This window comes from Aquila chrysaetos, chromosome 12 (assembly GCF_900496995.4).
Source record: "Aquila chrysaetos chrysaetos chromosome 12, bAquChr1.4, whole genome shotgun sequence".
Lineage (NCBI taxonomy): Eukaryota > Metazoa > Chordata > Aves > Accipitriformes > Accipitridae > Aquila > Aquila chrysaetos.
This window is the reverse complement of record NC_044015.1, coordinates 26,247,271-26,265,763: the sequence shown is the minus strand read 5'-3', so window position 1 is coordinate 26,265,763 and position 18,493 is coordinate 26,247,271. Positions and strand designations below refer to the sequence as shown.

Sequence of the window (18,493 nt, the reverse complement as noted above, 5' to 3'; positions counted from 1 at the left end):
CTTTGCAGCAGTGGGTGAATTCCACAGCTGTGGGATCATGGAATACAAGGGGCCTAATTATACAAGGCAAGAATCAGTTCTGGTAGATGATTAAAAGCTAAAATGAAGCTGAGGAGTTTAAGAACCACAAAAGCTAGTTCTTGCCTGTCAACTCCAATAGAACGAACGTTTTTTCTGTGTTGAACTCTTGAAAGAAGATTCAAACCAACCACAACATAACAAAGAAGAAAAAAAAGGGGGGGGGGGGGGGGGGGGGGGCTTTCATGCCTCATCAGGATTTTTTGCTGCGAGGGAAGTTTGCAAGTTCTTCAATGTTGCTTTTTTAGGCTCCCCATTGATAAGACTCTGTGGGTACTTATGTATTAAAGTGTCAGAGCCACACATATAGAAGCTGGATTCTCTCTGGTCTTCTCTACATGGGTGTACTAGACTGAGAAAGCAAACCAAGATCACCTCTTCAAGTCTGAGGCCAACAGCAGCAAGTACTGTGCCATGCAACCTCCATGAAGCACAATTCTTTACAAAAGCTTGCATGAACAAGGCCACGCAGAGGCCTCCTCTCCCTTTGGCATCAACCCCTCTGGCAGCACAGTGCTTTAGCTTTACCTCTGTTCCAGCAGGTGCTGCTGGCCCTTTCAGCCAAACTAGTGCTCAAAAAGGTCTAGATTAACTTCCCAGCTCTGCCACAGATCTCTAAGACCTTAGGCATGTTATTTAAATCTTGACCCAGCAAAACACTTCAGCACAAATGCACCATATTGATTGCTACAGACTATACCAAACACAAGGTCTGTTCTAACAGCCTTCCTGGATGATACAAACTTCTGTCCCCCCAGTCTGTAAGACAGGCATAGAAAATAGTAACAGAGACATCTTTGAACTCTCCAAATCAGCTATCATCTTTGACACTGTATGTATACTGTCTGTGTCTAAGAAAAAACCCAGAGCATTTGCTTGGTGTTTCTTAGTAATGCAAACAATCAACAGCATGATCAGCAACCATTTCTGTGCCATGTAAAAAAGAATTGATTTAACTTTCTTGGCTGTAGCTGACTGAAATCACAATGTACAAGCTATGTGCTAAAATTAAAAACTTCCATTAGTAGTTACTAAACGTCCTAAGCTCCACAAATGGAAATTGACATCATGTTGATAACAGCTACATATTTAGTCATACGTCCCCATAAATACTATCATAAGGAACAAAAAGAGAAAAAAAGACTGACTTCACATTCAAAAGAGATTAAGCACGAGCACCCCTGGACTAACGTGAATTACTTGTTAACACATTTTTCAATTGCGTAACAATCCCTTTGCATCTGGATCCTGTTTAGAGCAAAAAGTGAACTTTTAAATAGGTTTTCAGTTGCTGACTACCTTAGGAAAAAAATATTTCAGTGCTGAAAAAATACATGCAATAAATTTATGGGCACATTCAAATGTATGTTAGGAGCTGCTTAACACATATCAAATTGCTTTCCAGTAATAACCACACAAATGCACACACACACACACACACACAAAAAAAAAAGAGCAAGTGGAATTATCCACTCCATGCTATGGTTTAAAAAAGTTAACCAAAAACTCAAACAAGCACTAACTATCATATTTCCCAGGCTAAGCAGGAACTGCTGTTCTTTCTTGTCTGTAGCTTCATATATATTGCTCCCATTTTTACATATTTAAAAGTTTATGAGCCTTGTGCACACAATAAGAACGACAAATGGGTTTCTATTAAAAACACTACTGTGCATTTGCAGTTGTTTCAGGCATCACTTACCCTGCGAACTGCAAAAATGCCACAGTCTTGTAAGACTGTTCTAAAAATCATTTTACATGCAGGTTTGCATGACCCCATAACCTTGGGTTACGAATGGTTTTACCAGGCTAGACTCTGCAACTGGTCTCTTTCTACAGTTATGAATTTTGATAGCATTGCTCAACTATGTCAGTCTTCCAAACAGCCTGGTGGTTCTTTTCATGGATCAGTGTCTACATTTGTGTACTATAATAAAATTATCCTGTAATTTTATTAAGCAAGCAGTCTCCATAATTAGCAGTTACAAACACCTGGCTGCACTTCAAATTTTAAAGAAGTCTGGGTTGCCTACCACTTCACCAGAATGTGAATGTCTTGAATGTCTTTGTATTCTGCCAGTAAATAAAAATATACAACACTTACACCAAAATCACATGCGGGAAAGAGACATACTTAAGGCAGACAAACATTTGTACAGTACAGCCGGGAGAAGTTGCAGTCACAGTTTTGGCATGCTTTGTGAGGTTTCTTTCAAAGCCTCCATTAAATGTATGTTGCTGCATTACAGTAAAAAGAGTAGTAAAGATAACTTACAGGAGGTCCGGTTTCCCCCTTTGGACCTCTGACACTTCCCATTTCAAACATTTTGTCAAGATCTTCATAGTCATAAGCATAATTATTAATACCAATTTCATAACTGTTTTCCATGTGATAAGTCTCATCAGCATCAAATGCACCTTCCTGCCCTGGACTGAGCTGATTATCCAGGGAGAGGTCAGCAGGCAAAGTGTACAGGGTTGTGTTGAAGATTTGCTGCTTATTGTTTGGTTCATCTAAATGCTGTTTTGCTTTGTCCATTCCCTTGCTTTTAGCTTTACTCTGTTTTACAGGGGAGATCAGAAAAGGCTCACTTTGTCTGCCTGCATCTTCTGTAGTATTATCTAAAGTATTTGGATATGATCCTGTGGGGTTTTTAGTGATGTTTCTCTTTTTGCTCATCTCCTGCTGATGAAGAGGCAGACTGACATTCTCCTGGAGTTCTGTTTCAGGCCAGGCTTCCAGCAACAGAGGTTCAGCCTCTGCAAACTCTGATGCAGAGACATTTCTTGACTCAAAGTATTCTGGTAGAAAGTGAATCTGAGCAACACTGGTAACAGGAATGTTTGATGCTTCTTTCCTTCTATAAGCTGATATGCCTTCCAACTGTTTTTTCTCATCAATCGTCATCTTTGAAAAAATATCCAGCCCATCTGACACACGTGGAGCTCCTAGCAGAGATCGATATGTTTCAGCCTGGCGACACTGCTGTTTCACATATTTACAATAGTTTGCAGAGGCTTCTGCAGAGGGAATAATATCTAGCTGACATATAACTCCTTCAAAGCTGACAGAGTGAGAGTTCATCCTTCCCAGGGTAAACAAACCATCCAAATCAAATGTCCCCACATCAGAAAGTACTTCCCTGCTATAGTACTTCTTTCCACACTCAGCAAATATTGAGACAGTCTTGTCTCTAATGCCAATGGCAAATGAATGCCATTGTTCATTGTGAACGCTATAATCAAAATATACAGACTGCTTCCCTCCAGTGTACACCACTACCTTTCTTGGTAGCAGCTGGACACCAAACTGCAGTCTACTTTTGTTCCTAATACTGAAAAGGAAAGCATTATTTACTCTGTAAGAGTACAACCCAACCAATACGGTGAACTGATGCCCTAGATTTGATGGTATGACTTGAATGACGGGGAACTCAATATGTGCATCACTAGTTAGTACAATTCCTGATATGGTTAGACGAACACCGTAAGGTAACTGAGATGACGAGGGCACTGTCGTCTCTGAGGGCTGTTGAACATCTTTCACAAGTCCTAGTTGATGAAGAACATCTATTGCTGTAAGAAGAAATAAAGGCATACTGTTGATTTTGTTTACGAGCTCACAAATTCAGATCCATACAAACAAATGTACACACAACATCTTAACAAATCTGTACTTCCCAGAGCATATATACTGCACACAGCAAGGCAAGGCCACCAAATCCCTGGTGTGCCTTACACTAATCTTTCACATAAATTGAACATATAATTAAAGCTAGAACAAAATTTCCATTGAAAAAAACCCCAACCAAAACCCAAACACACAGAAAGGCCCCCGTAACGTCCATTGTAGCTTACTTCAGTTATGAAACTGAAAAATCCCCTTTGCTGTCTTCAACCTTTTCACAGTAATCAATGAACATACTTTGTCATTTGGCTAATCCTGCCTACTCTTTGAGCAGATAATTTTTTCTTTTAGCCTTTAACTTTTTCTTCTGCAAAAGCCTTCTGCAATAAAACCATGCTTTTCCTCTTTATTTGAAAAGTTTAAAGGAAAGCATTTGAGGGGAGGGTTGCTTTGTTTTTAAGAAGGGACAAGCTATTTATAACACAGTAACACCTCAGCAGAGCACCAAAAGAGTCACTGGCTCAAAGCAAAATACAAATGTAAGCCTTGCTGAGGAGCTACTATGTGCTGCAGAGGTAATTCAACTGGTACTTGGGAAGAACTGCTGTGCTTCCACCAGGGAGCTCTCCTCCCACCAAGCAAGGCCCTGTGTCATTACAGAGCTGGCTTCAAAGGGAATTGCTTTCCCAGTGGGATCACCCTTGATTGTATATATCGGTGCCAAAGTTAGTCAGCCTAAAGGAAAACAAATATCTTTCCAAGGGGACATGCAACAAGACTGTGCTGCTGCCACCTCCTTTCCCTCCACACAGTTTACTTGTTAAGGCCACAGATGAGATGAACTCTGCAGAAGCAGAAGTGGCAAGAAGCAAGGAAAGAGGCAAAATGTCAGGACCCAAGGGGCAGTGGTCCTATCTTCTGGCTCATCTGGCCTCCTAGAGAATGCAAGGCTGCAGCTACCCAGACAAGATAGCGAATTAAGAGTGCACTCCACAGCAGGAGGCAGAGAATCTACTGATTTATGTCCTATAGATTTGGCTTTGGCATATCAAGTCTGGATAGGAGATCTTTCTACAGGGTGGAATGGGCAGGGGTGTTTTCATTGTTGGATTCTCTAGTGTCTTATATAACGTGAGCTTTGTGCTTTAGCCCTTTCTTTAGCCTCGACCTTACAGTATCTCCATCTTTTACCTGGCTAAATATCTTCACCTAATGCATAGGAACACAATTATCTAGCCTCCCAATAATCACATCTGACCTGGGGTAAGAAATCAAAACCACTTTCCTCCTAAAGGCTAAATCAACTGTCAAAGATGACCAAATTCATTTGGTATTGCCTAAATCAGATTAAGGCATGGAGTTTGTGTGCATAAACACCTTCTTGCTTCAGGATGAATTCAAAGACAATGTTAGATCCCTTATGATGCAGCTGAAACAGAAACATTACAAAGGCTTGAATAGGAGCTAAACCACACATCCCCAGCAGTCTTCCTGTAGGGTCACAAAATAAGAGAGCACTTATGGCATTGATTGGTAAAACTGCTTGTCTGGGTGTTTGTGAAAGGTGCTACAGAAATACTGCAGAGACTGAGAGAAAACACAATCATGGAAATAACAGACAAGAAGGTTGGGGGCTAACACACATGACATAAGAAAAGGCTGAAGGAGCTACATTTGCTTGGCCTGGAGATGGGAAGGTTTGGGGGAACCTAATTACAATTGTCCCTTACCTGAATGGGGGTTATAGGGAAAACATAGAAGCTGGGGAGTAATAGGCACAAGCTGCAACACATAAAATTCCAGCTCCAAACAAAGAAAAAGCATTCTCACCACAAAAGTGGTTAAGTGCTGGACCAGGGGGGCAGAGACATTGAAAATCTCCAAGAATGGAGATTACACAAAGCCCAACTGGACAGGACCCAACAACATGAACTAACTTGAGCACTGACCCTGGTCTCAGCAGGAGGTAGGTAGGACCACATGAGTTCAAGATCCCTCTAACCTAATTCTTCCAATTTTCTGCACAAGGGGAAACTGAACATTGTAGTTTTCATAAACAGCATTGCACAGAAGCATACTATATGATCTTTTTTTCCCCTAACTGGAACAACTGGCTGGACCTAAGCTTCAGTGAACTGCCTATATTAAAAATTACTAGTAGTATCTAACAATTGCACTGATCTAATAAACCTGACAGGGAAGAGACTGGCACTTGCCACAGCATTTAGCTGAGGGTACTTTTACTATTCACATTGTGCTTATATTAATTAAATAAAGCTATTAAATGGCATAACAAAAATTTGGAGTAACCAAGGAAAGTTAAGGATTCTCTGCTCTATTAAGAGGAAAGAGCAACTGAAACAAATGGATGTTCACTCTTTTAGTGGAAAAAAGGTCTCCTTTCCCAGTCTTCCCTTTCTCTGTTGACTGAGTGTATTCATAGCAAACTTTAAGAATAGACAGATGTTGGCTTAGTTTCAGTGGTAAATTATGAAAAGAGCCTGAGATTTCCTTGAGAGTGGTTTATAAATTGGAACCAAAAGCATCAACCTGAATGCACTGTACATCTTGAAAATTAATTATACACCTTGTAGTGTTTCTAGTCATGTTTGAGATTCACAGACATGCCAAGATTATCCTGGCAGGTAGCCAGTGCAGACAGAGGTATGGAGAAAGCATATCTTCGCAGAAAGTCATGAGTACGCCAATTTCTCAAGATGTTTTGCCTCAGAGCAATTAATTTACTATGGCTGTATTTTTATCTGTCAAACTGATAACAGGGGTCAGGTTATAGTAGAGCTTCGAAGCACAACACATCTGCTAACGAACCACCACACTTTCTCAGGACCCCAGTCCTGCATGGTCTGCATGTAGTTATGGAGGAGAAAGCTGTACTTGTATTGCCCTTGTGGAAGCTAGAAAGAAACACAGGTCCTGAGCTCTGGGCAACGCAGAGGTCTTACACACGCAAATAATACCCCAAGGCTGGAAACACCGCTCCGGCACTTCTGTGCGTTGGCTGGGCCAGCTGACATCACAGAGTAGAATAGCTAATAATCTAACCTAAGGTTGTGCCTTAATATCACATCCTGACCTGAAATATTTGGCAAGTACTTGTATTTTAATATATTTGTAATTATATATTTGTATTTAAAAATAACAATGCACGTGATCTGTCCAAAGTAGTATAAAGGATAAAACAAAAAGCTTAAACTTAAACTGGCTTAAAACAGTCAATTAAAAAAGGACATTCAAGGAGTATTGCTAGTAAATCTCAAGCTGCAAGCAAAATTGCCAAAATTTTGGCAGTTGTGATTTGAAAACAGCACATTGTTTAAAGGTTATTAAAAAAAAAAAAGGAAAGTCATCTGAGAGCATGATGAGAAATAAGACACATTCTCCACATCCTGCAAGCAGATTTCTGCAAACAATGACAGGTCCCGAGAAAGCTAAACACAAATAAATGCTGTGTGAAAAATGACAGCAAAAGATTAAGTATCAACTAATTATTCCTTGCTGACTTGCTGCCTATTAACCCGCAGTCAAGCCAAAAGGCTGTTCCAAACTTTTTTGGCCCGTCATTTAATTTCTGGTCCAACATGTATTTTTATTTTATTTTAAGGCTTTCAGAAGCTCTTGGCAGTACACAGGGGTTTGGGAGCAGGCAACCCTCTCAACTCTTCCTCCCAGCATGACAACCACTATTTTTTTACCTATCAGTAGCCAGTTTTCTTTGTTTACCGAGGTCTGCACAACATCTGTCTTCACTTACTGTTTACTCAACCCATTAGTCCCCCAAATTGTAACAGCTCATTTTCTTGAAGGAAAAGTTGTTTTGGGGTTTTGGTGTCAAGTGCTTTCCTTCCACCTTCTAGGAGGACTTGAAAAATTCACAACCTTACTGCATCATGAGGGGAAGGAAAACCTAACATGGGCTTTGGCAAAAAATCTTTTGACCCTCTTGCAGCACAAAAAAAATCCTAAAAAGGAACTGGGGAGGGATGAGGGGATTTGGCTGCTTGATTGTTCCACACCCCTCTTCTGTTCAGTCTCTCTTGTTCATTTTCCACATTCCTCCATACTCACGGCTACTCTGAGGGCAGGATATTTGGGGTGCTCTCTCCACTTCAGCAATCCTATTATACACATTACTTGCTTTCCCTTTACCAGTATGGATAAGGGAAAGACAAGGGTCATTCATCAGTTAGCTCCACCAGAACTGAGAGTAATAACTCATCAGGCTGCCCATTTCCTAGGTGATGCTGCATCTGCAATTGGGTAAATTAAGATAGCTGGCTGCAACAAGTGCTCTCCCAGACACCAAGCTGAGTGACTGGCATAGGAAAGCCAACCAGATTAAATTGATTCTGTATGTCCTTAAGCCACACTCGAAGTACTATTCCTAAACGCTGACACTGTATCTTTACATATATTTCACTGAACACAATTTATAGTAGCCTACTAAAATGAACAAGGCATAACTTCTCAGGTAAAGCATGCATAGGCTGTCCCATCAGCTCAGGAGAGAAGGAATGTTAATCACCCTAGCTAGCATCTTCATATTTGGCAGAACACTCTTTTTTCAAAAGACAACTGCCAAGAAAGTTTTAATAACAACTTAAGTGTTAACATATTCCTAATGGGCAGACAATCCTCTTCCTGGGCAAACTCTAAGCACTGCAAATGGAATAGTGCTAGCTCTGCAGATTATATACTGAGACTGAAGGATACACTTGAGCTGCTCTTTTTTTTGAGGAGGTTTCCTCACTCTGCTGTTCTCTGAACTACTTTTTGCAACCTTGTTTACACACTGTGCAAGTGCATGAGGGACCAAATTAACGCACAGACAGAAAGTTGCACCAAGGTTCAATGCATCATTTCCATCCCAAGCAAGCACTTAAAGAAAATGAAGTTATGTATGACATCTGTGCACAGGGGATAAAGGGGCATTCTCATTCAGTAAGGCTTCTCATACACCTATCTAAAAATGATGTTGAGTAATTAAAAAAAAAAAAAAAATGGTAGGAAAGCTCCTTCATCTGCTGGTGACAAAAAAAAAAAAAAATCAAATGTAAGCATGTCAAGACTGGAGGCTTTACCCCATTTCTGCAAGGCTCTGTGCACGGAGGTACTCTCAGCCAAGAGGCAAATAAGCCTCAGACTACACCCACTCCCCCATGTCACTGCTGCCCCCCAGTCTTGTAGCCTTCACAGTCCTCGCCTGAAGTTTCGTTAGAAAAGTAATTGTCAGGCTGGGGCACATGAGAAGTGAGAGAAATTGTTTATTTCTTTGCAGAAGAGGAGGGTGGCCTGGAGTGATGAAGACAACTCAAACCATTGCTGCACACCTGTCTCTGGCATCCCTCAGCTGCTCCTGCTACACTGGGAAAGTGCAAACTGCCTCCCTAAAACAGCCTCTTCCCTTTCCATCCCTGCAGGCCTGGAGCAGGGCAGGCCACACACATCTTCAGGTGCTGCCCCTCCTCTGATGAGAACTTGGCCCAGCTGTTAGAAAAATCTGGGAGAATCCCATCATCACAAAAGCATATGTCCCCCATTGAGCTGAATGTGAAAAATCAACAACCAATCTTACCAGGCAAACAACAAGTAACTAATGGAAGGCAAAACTACAGAGAGAACAGGTGTGTGTGCGGGGGAACCAACTGCAACCGAAGTAAAAACCAAGCTTTGCCAGTTGCAGTTGATGAGAAGGAAAAAGGCACTGGTGAGAGTAACAGTGGGAGGCTGCTGAGATATCCCACAGGGCTCTAGCAAAACATTATCAGGGATGAGTCTTGTCTTAACCATGCAGTCCAGCTGTTTGTATTCAGCTGAGTCTTTGCAGTTAACATACTTACCAGCCAAGGGTGACCTATTTCTTGCTTCACCTGTGAAGGAACATGGCACAGAACCAATGCTGCCACTCTCCTGGCAGATAAGAAATGACTAAATGGCATGTTAGCCTCTACCACTTTGGGACACTAATATTCCTGCAGCAGTCTCTAGTGCAAGCTGCACATCTGGTGCAGTTATAACAGCTGGCAGATTAAAAAAGAAACTAAAAACAAGGCAACCCTATTTCCTCGCTAACATCTGCATCTGAATGCAAAACCAAATGAATACACTATTTCACTTTTTGCTTTAGTGATGCCAGCCTAGACTAAGCCTTTATTATATGCAGTGGTTTGCTTGCACAGCCCTAAGTGCAAAGGTAACTCAGTCATAGCTTGCCACCCCCAAGGACACCCACTTGCAGTGAAGACACAATCAAAGCCTTTTCACTGTACAAGGCTTCTCTTTTATGAAGAGCTTGCTTAAATATGTAAGCAATTTCATAGACAGAAAATCTGAGTAATTTTCAAAAGGTCATCTTTTCCAAACTGGTTGCTTTAAACTTTTGCTATCACTATGCTGTAGCTGGTAGTTTCTTTAAGTCACCATTAAGGAACTGAACCTAAGGTCACTAGTAACAACAGCCATTTACTCTTTTCATCTAGTAACAGATTATACAAATGTCCTGTTATAAAAAAAAGCATTCTCACCTTGTTTGGGTCCTTGTGCAACACCCATAGCTATACATATTGCAATAAAAATGAGAGTTTTCCTAAAAGGAAAAGAAAGAAAAGAACATGTGAGAAAACATCTACAGTTTCAGAGCTCCAAGGAATTAAGAGCTTGATTCAACATCCAAAGTCAATGGCAGGATACCATTAACTTCAGCAAGTCCTGGATCAAAGCCATCACATTGTACAACTTTCCACTGATGCTGAGAAGGCGTTTTACACAAAGATCTAGGATTATGTATGCCCTCATATATAGTACATATATTTTACACTGGCTTTTACTAATAAAGTAACTGCATCTGGTTTATATTTTCTTGCAGCAGCCTTCAAATATGAATGCTGCTATGTAGTAAATTTCTTTCTGGAAAGAAAAAAAAATGTTACTGTAAAGAAACTATAAAATAAGTGACAAGTTAATGCCTGTAGAGATCACTAGATACTTCTGACCTGCTATCAGTCTTGTCACTATATCACATCATTTTACCATAAATGAAAACGTGGCACGCTTTTGTTCCTGTATTATAAAATTTTGTCGTGTTACAAATAAGACATGCTCTTGACAAAGCAAAAAAATTCCATCACATTTTAACTTAAAACTTCATGCTCAGATAGGAGAGTGCAATACTGATATGTATCATAGGCTTACCGATTGCAATGAACATATATAAGGTTGATAGATGTTACATGCTCAAAATCTGCTTTAAATGAAAAGTGTTGGATGTTGGGCAAAAAATACATTTTTTACCATGGCTAAAAACAGACTGTCTGCTGGTTTTTATTCAATTACCATATTAGCCAGATTAGCACCTAATCACACTCTTATCAGTGACTGAATCTTTAGCAGAGAATATATTTCTCATTTATTAAATGTTGGACATCCAGGCACAGAAACAGACGTGTGTAACAATTATAGTGACCTATACCTGTTCAGTTCTGAGAATAAATATTTCTAAAATATCAGACATATAGTTCTGATACTAACTACTCAACTCACACTCAAGCCTCAGCTCAACCCTCTTGCTCATTAACGTATGTAACCTCATTGATTTTTCACAACACTAGATTGACTAAAAACATTTGCTGGACCATGCCAGAGAACACTTGAGTATCTGGAATAAACAGTATTTGAAAGTAACACAGCTGCAACTAAACACCTGTAACGTCATGTGATCTGACTTTGCCAGCTAATTTATCAGGTACACACAGCAAAAAAAAGTGCAGGAAGAAAGCCCTACCACTTTATACAGGAACATATGGTTCAAACAGCAATGACAGACAAGTTCCTCCCACTGCCAGGTTGCCTTCAGCTCAGAGGATAACGTATGCATAAACCAAGTATTAGTAATGGTATAATAACAAGAAATCATGCTATGAGTTAAATATTTATATATATATATGTACGTATACACACACACATATATATAGCAGTATTTAGTGAAAAATCTTAATATCCCTTCCAAGGGTTTGCAATTCAAACATTCCAGAAACATCCAAGTGCATGAAAACCACAGAGCAAAAATCTGGTTTTATCAATTTGCTCAGTGAAACAAAGAAAAAAAAAAAAAAAATCAAAATTCATTGATGTAGCAGAGGATGGGTTTGATTACTTACTCTCCTTCCACTTAAGCAGTTTTACCGGGGGGTTTCACCCTAGTTTTCAAACCAAGCCCCCCTTATGGGAAGGGGTACTTCACAGCTGGTGCCACTGCTTCTTGTGGGGCCCCTCCCCAGCCCAGTCCAACCCAGGCAGCAGATAGTTCTCAACTGCCCCCTCCACAAGCCCAGCCCTTGACAGACACTTGCCAACCAAAGCCTGCTGGCTGAGCCTTCCCACAATTCCCGTTACGAGGAAAAACATTCATGGCAAATGCTGGGAGGAGAAAGGAAGCATTATAGACCCAACCAACTCCCATTCCTTACAGGTGTGTTGGTTCAAACAACAATTTAAAGAGTGCACTATCCAGCACCACCCCCTCTCCAGCTGGCAAACCTCTCTGCTGTCCTTTTCTTTTCCACCCCATCAGCAGCCTGGACTGTATTCACAAATTGCCCCACTGATTTTCAGGCAAAGCACTTATTTAGACAGGATTCCAAACTACAGCGGCAGGGAAAAGAAGCTTTATAAAATTGAACTAAACATATTTTTCCTGCTATGACGTATCTTAAAGAGTCTCCTGCAGCATTCTTCAAAACATCTGCTCGAAGTTTTCAAAGCAAGTAAGTGCGCTGGATCTTGGACAAAATCAGGTCCCTTGGTTATACACCTACATGTGGATTTGCATATTGTCAGAGCTTAAGTTTTGGCAATCAGAACAAATGAATAATTTAAGGAACAGTAAGGCATGATAATGGTAATATTTTGTCATTGCTATTGCTACTGTAAAACTGTAGATACATCATGCTTTTTAGAAGAAAATGCACAGAATGTACAGGATATTCAAAAATACGCATCATTGCTCCAGTTCTGATCACAAAAGGGGAGCGGGGTGGAAACTACACCTTACAAATCCCAACATGCTTGTAAGGGCACGCTTTTTAATTAACCACTGCAGTCCCTAGCTATTTCTCTCTTCAGGCTTTCTCCTGCTACAGCCATGAAATGTCTACTGGAGCAGCTATGCCACTCCTGCAAAAGACCTAATACTGACTGTTGTCCAAACAGTACGTCAGCTATGGGATACTCACTTTGGTTTTTTCAGCTTGTAAGACCAGAATTCAAGCTCATAGTTTCTGTGTAACACAACACATCATCTTTTGATCTAATGAGTAGCTCGGTGGCAGGAGATAGCTGTGTTAGGAAGAAAGTCCATGCATCGCACTATCAGCTAAAACTCGGGACAACTCTTTATTTATTTGACTTTCATGGGTGCAAAATGGATTCACAATTAAAAATAGCATAAAACATTTTAGTTAACTCCAAAGTCAGGATGCTCAAAGAACCCCAGAGCCCAAAATGCAAAGATGACTCCTCTTAACATTACAACAGCCTCTTCCACAACATCAGCCAGGGACAAGCTGTGTGTCAGGTATCTGCCTCCGTCACCTCCCAGCAAACATTGTAGGAAGGCAAGAAATTCCAAAATGCTCCCAGGGCTGTAAATTACACAGATGTAACTAGATATACAGAAACATTTAGTGAGAGGTAAAGACAAATGTCTGGCTTACACAGTGCTCTCCAGCTAATGTCAAGAACAGATGAGAGATCAGCTGAGAGAAAAAACAGGGACCAGAGTCAACCATAGGGCTGGAGGTCCTCTAATGCGTGGGAAAAGTGAGTTTTCCTGCTACCTTTTTTCACAACAAGTAAAACTTTTTGTAAATGGAACCATGTGCAACCTAAAGCGAAGTTGTACAAGGGAGCCCTCCGCGGCCAAAGATGAAAAAAAATGAAATTCTGTCTTTCTGAGAGAATCCATTTGTGCAAACCCTCCCTTCTCGGTCAAGATCACTACTCCTTGCATTTGCAGCTTTTAAGCTGCAGAGCAGCCCAGTTCTCAGTCTCCATTCTCACGCCAGCACTACCACTAAGCCACCAGGCTCCCTGCTATGTAACGCATACATGGCTTGATCCATCATCTGCCATAGGTGCAAGGAACCAAGCAAGCAGCCTGCAGAAACCCTGGACAGCATGCCTTAGCTGAGCTTGTAGCTCCTGGGGAGACTTGCCCCAATGGGACACAACAATAGAGAAATGCAAAAGCATGTGGCAAGGAAGACTCCAGCTGACTCGAATGCTGGCTATTTTTCCCCATTTAAGATCACACATGAAGCTGTTCCAGTAGCCCTTGGCTATGTCCTGTCCTAGAGTCGAGGTATCTCTTGAGCTTCCTCCCCTCCTCCTACTCTTTCATCCTCTCTCCTGTTTTACATGCAAGCACAAGCTGAGGGCAACTATATAATTGTTTGGAGGAAGGCACTATCAAACACAGTTGAGCTATTCTACCACTTAACATAGAGCTTCTCTTTCTGATAATCTTTGACATCTTGTGGCTGTTTGTCTCTTCCTATGAGTGGACAGCAACTATCCATTTTTTTTTTTTTTTTTCCATTAAGGGTGACAGATGGATGAGGAAACTGATAAGCTTCAAAGTAAGTTGTGGCAAGCAACGATGAAAAATTCCACCCTCTGAAGACTATTCAGCAGCATACAGAGCTCAGGTTTGGTCAGTGCACAGCAGTATTCATTCCAGGCTAGTTTCCTAAACCTCAAGTTTAAAGGAAGAAATACCCCTAGCTGGCTGCTAGAGAAGGCAGGGAAACCTGTGCCCAGTGTAACTGGCACAGATGCATTCAACCCTGCGCTCATCAGTGATGATGGTTTAAATACCAGCACCTGCCCCATGTGCATTGCTTCACTGGATCTCCTCTGAGGACTGGTGAGGAGAATGGCCGAGTCTGTGTCCATCAAGCCTGTGGAGGGCTTTGCAAAAAGTGATAGCACCTTGTGGACAGAGATGCCCTGGGCCATTAAAAGCCTTATCTTTCAAGATCTGAAAGGAAAGATATCTTCCTTTGCTGCTATAATGAGATTAGCCAGCAGGTCCAGTGCTGCTTCCCAAGTTTTAAGAGACCTACTATCAACACGGCTTGAGGGGACACAGCAGCCTCCAAAGCCTCTCCCCCAGGTGACAGTCACATGCCCTTTGGGCACGGATCCTTTGCTGCAAGTACACAATTTGAAAGAAGGGGAAAAGGGAGAGACACAAGATAAGGGGAGATGTAGAGGATCAAAAGAGGTATCACGCTTTCCTTCTGAGGAGCCTAAGAGGAATCTTGAACAGTGCTGTGGTTCAGAGGAAAGGAAACTCCCTGCCTGGTGGCCCAGATGCTCTGGACAGCATTTGGCTTAAGATGAGACACTACCACATCCAGATGAACAGTCAACTCTAAGTATTTCTAAAAGGAGAAAAATTAATGAAAAAGATGTGATTTTAGAACCGGTTTATGAGTACATCCCTGATTTCTTACACTCGTTCTCTTGTCTAGGTAGTGTATACTAAGTGTTTTCCTCTGTATTAAGGCAAAAGTACACAGCTCAAATTCCCACTCCTGTGAAATGCTCTCTTCTTTCGGGGTTTGTCTCTGTACATTTTGTAGACCACTCTTCAAATGCTCTACAACTCAGTGCTCGCAAGAGACAAGGGTAACACAAGGCTGGTCATGTTTTTAAATATTCCATCAACAAATTTGGTGAGAGGTTTAGGAGTAGGAGTTTTATTTATTTAAGCTGCAAAGACACCCCTATACAGGTAGCAGGTCTGACCTAATGGCATTTCCACAAAAAGGGGGTCTAGGTTGCAAGGGATTGACTGGTTTGATATATGCTAAGGAAACCTGATCCTTCTGTGAAGAATTCTGGTTTCTTAACACAGGCAAGCAACCAGGTTGCTCTCTCTCTCTCTAGTGATGTAAATTGGGTAAACAGGATAGAAACACGTAGATACATACTCTGAAGCTCTCTCCGATTTTGAACTGGGGTAAACTGCATCTTTGCTACTGTACTACTTTACTGTAATTCAATTTATGTTTCTCTATCAGCAATGTCTCTTTACAGATATAAGATTAACCCCTTTTTTCAATTGCACTCAGACAATTCCTGAAGAAGTCGTCATCGTCGTCCCCCCCAGCCACTGAACACACATCTCCTGGGAAGGCCACCTTCAGGCAGCCAGGTAACTGCTCATAAGCATTCAGGCGCACCCAGATTACACACCAGGCACGCTTTAGCAGCATAATCCTCGCTACAGCACAAGACAAATCCTTCTCTGTCCCGCTCGGAGCTCTCAGTAAACTTCATTTAAGCCACAGCCAGAATAAAACAAGCACTTTACAGAAAGAGACACATACTGGCAACCTCTACGGTATCGATACAGCTACCAAAAGTTCACATCATCTCGCCTAGGCTGCTTTTAGGCAAACTATGGAGGAGAGCGGAGCTCTACCTTTTCATCGCAGATGACGATGCATTAGAAATACCTCAGCCTATTGCAGAAGCCTGTAAATACAGGGCACCTCATCTGGTCATCTCTGTTATCAAGAGTAGCCTCACCTCTTAAACCTCAATTCTGCAGGCTTTGTTTGTTTGCTATGTTTCAACAGCTAGGGAGGACGTGCAGCCGCCTTACTTGTGGGTGCAGAGGCACGCTCTCTCCCGGGACCCCCATTCCCCCCGAGGGACGCAGGGGTGTCCTGGCTCTCAGGTCAGGCTGCCCACGCCCCACGGGGGGCCACACACCCGCGTGACCCTCCCCGGGCCGGGCTCCCCAGAGCCAGGCTGCCTGCCGGGCCGTGCGCTTGGACGGGGGAAAGGTGACACGAGGGTGCTGGACGGGACCGGCAACATCCAGGAAAGCAAGAGGGAGAGACGAGGGAGAGGAGTGCGGAGGGGAGAGACGCACAGCCGCCGGCACGGGCGGGCTCCGTCCGGGCAGCCGGCACCCCGCAGCCCCCGCCGGTCCGCCGGGGGCACCCGGGACCTCGCGGGGCTACGGCTGGAGCTCGGAGGGTAGGGGCGGGGGGACAGCCCACCGGGGTGGCCGTCCTCCGCCCCCGGGAGGGGAGCTGAGCCGCAGCCCCCGGCCCCCACCCGGCCCCGCGGCCGAGCCCCGAGCCCCGCGGCGGGGTGGCGGAGCCGGGCGCCCCGTCGCCGCCGGCCGGGGGAAGCGGGGCCCGCCGTCACGCCGCCCCGGCTCCCGCTTACGTTTGCGCCGCGGGAGAGATGCGTCCTCGCCTTGTCCTCTCGGCTCCCAAATGCATTTGTATGCATTTGCCCGGGCAGCGGAGATCCGAGGGAAAGCCGGAGCCGAGCGCCGCGCCGCCGCCGGGTCAGGTCCTGTCCATGAAACCGCGCCGGCCCCGAGGTCTCCGCCGAGCTCCGCGCAAGCCCGAGGGCGGCCCGCGTACGGCCCGCGGGGGCGGGCGCGGCGGGAGGGGGGGGGAGGGAGGGCGGGGGGACCGGGCGGGGGGGGGGGGGGGGGCGCCGGGGGCTGGGTGGCGGGGGAAGCCCCGCGGCTGCCCGCGGAGTCCGGCGGCGGAGCGGCGCTGCAGCCGCCTGCCCCGGCACCGGCGGTCCTCCCCGCCTGCCTCGGTGTTAAATTTCAGCGCTGGCTGCCCGGCGATTACATCAGCAAACACGGCCCCCGGGGCGGGCCGGACCCCGGCCGCGCATGGTGCGCGCTGCCCCGCGCAGGTCTCCCCGGGCGCGGTAGCCGGAGCCGCGGGCCGCCCCAGGGCGCGCAGCGCCGAGCGGAGCCGAGCCGAGCCGAGGGCCCTCCGGCCCGGCACCGGCGGGGCCGGGGAGGGAGAGCCGTGCGGCGGCCCCAGGTGCGCCCGGTCCGGCTGACGGCGATGGGATGGGAAAGGCGCAGGCAGGTGATGCGGCTTAGCGCGTCCGAAGGGCGAGGAGAGCCGTCGGTCCTCGCCGGGCTCCAGTTGGGAAGGCTTGGTAGGAAGCTGCAAGTCAAATTGGAACGTGGGGACGGAGGTAGCGGGGGAAGGGAGGTGATGAAACGGTATAAAGCTGAGTGTGCTGGAGGCTTTGCGTTTTGAGTATAGTTGCAGTGGGGTCCAGCAATCCTTCTTCTGGAAAATGTTTGAAGAGCAGATGTCATCTGGTAGCATTACAATGCCAAGAGAAACACGACACCTTTCGCTGTCTTCTTCCTAAAGAGACTAAGGTCTTTTTTAGCTTTAATTTCCAGTTTTCTTACCTTGTCCCAGTAACGCAATCTTGTAACTTTATCCCGTAAGACATCTTTATGCAAACTGCCTCTCAAAACAAACAAGGTAGAATTAAACAGTACCAGACGTCGCAACGCACAGGCTGTACAGCAAACCCATGCTCAAATCCTGCAAAGCTTCCATTGACCTAAGCAGAAATTTGACGTGAGTTAGGATTGTGGTCTTTGGCTCTTGCTGGGTGTTACAAGAATGAAGATTTCACATCAAACCTGCAGCAAAGACCTTCAGGTTGTAGGTAAGATGGAGAAAGGTGACATGAAATAAAACCGAACGTGTTCTCAAACAACAGAAAACAAGAGAAGTGATAAGGCGCAAAGAAAGGCTGTACAAGACAAGGGGTTTATATTGTTATCACTGAGGATGCTCCGCTTGGCCGAAAAGGACTTTTCGGGGTGATCCAGGTAGCTGGGAACAGGCAGAAAAATATGGGGGGGGAAATTGTGAGGGAACCAAGAGCAAACCTAGACCGGTGAATTTTCTTGGG

At 44.1% G+C, this 18,493-nt stretch overlaps 1 protein-coding gene across 2 annotated transcripts in view; it reads right to left on the bottom strand.

The window, feature by feature from the left end:
• The window catches only part of COL24A1 (collagen type XXIV alpha 1 chain), a 152,035-nt gene extending 134,895 nt beyond the window's left edge, over nt 1–17,140 (bottom strand). For both annotated transcript variants that reach the window (XM_030033175.2, XM_030033176.2), the window contains exons 1-3: nt 16,970–17,140; nt 10,249–10,310; nt 2,354–3,654 (exon numbers count right to left, since the gene is read on the bottom strand). In XM_030033175.2, the coding sequence (XP_029889035.1) occupies nt 2,354–3,654; nt 10,249–10,310; nt 16,970–17,025 (1,419 nt within the window). In that variant the 5' untranslated portion in view covers nt 17,026–17,140. The remainder of the gene's footprint in view (nt 1–2,353; nt 3,655–10,248; nt 10,311–16,969) is intronic.
• Between the last annotated feature and the right edge of the window lie 1,353 nt (nt 17,141–18,493).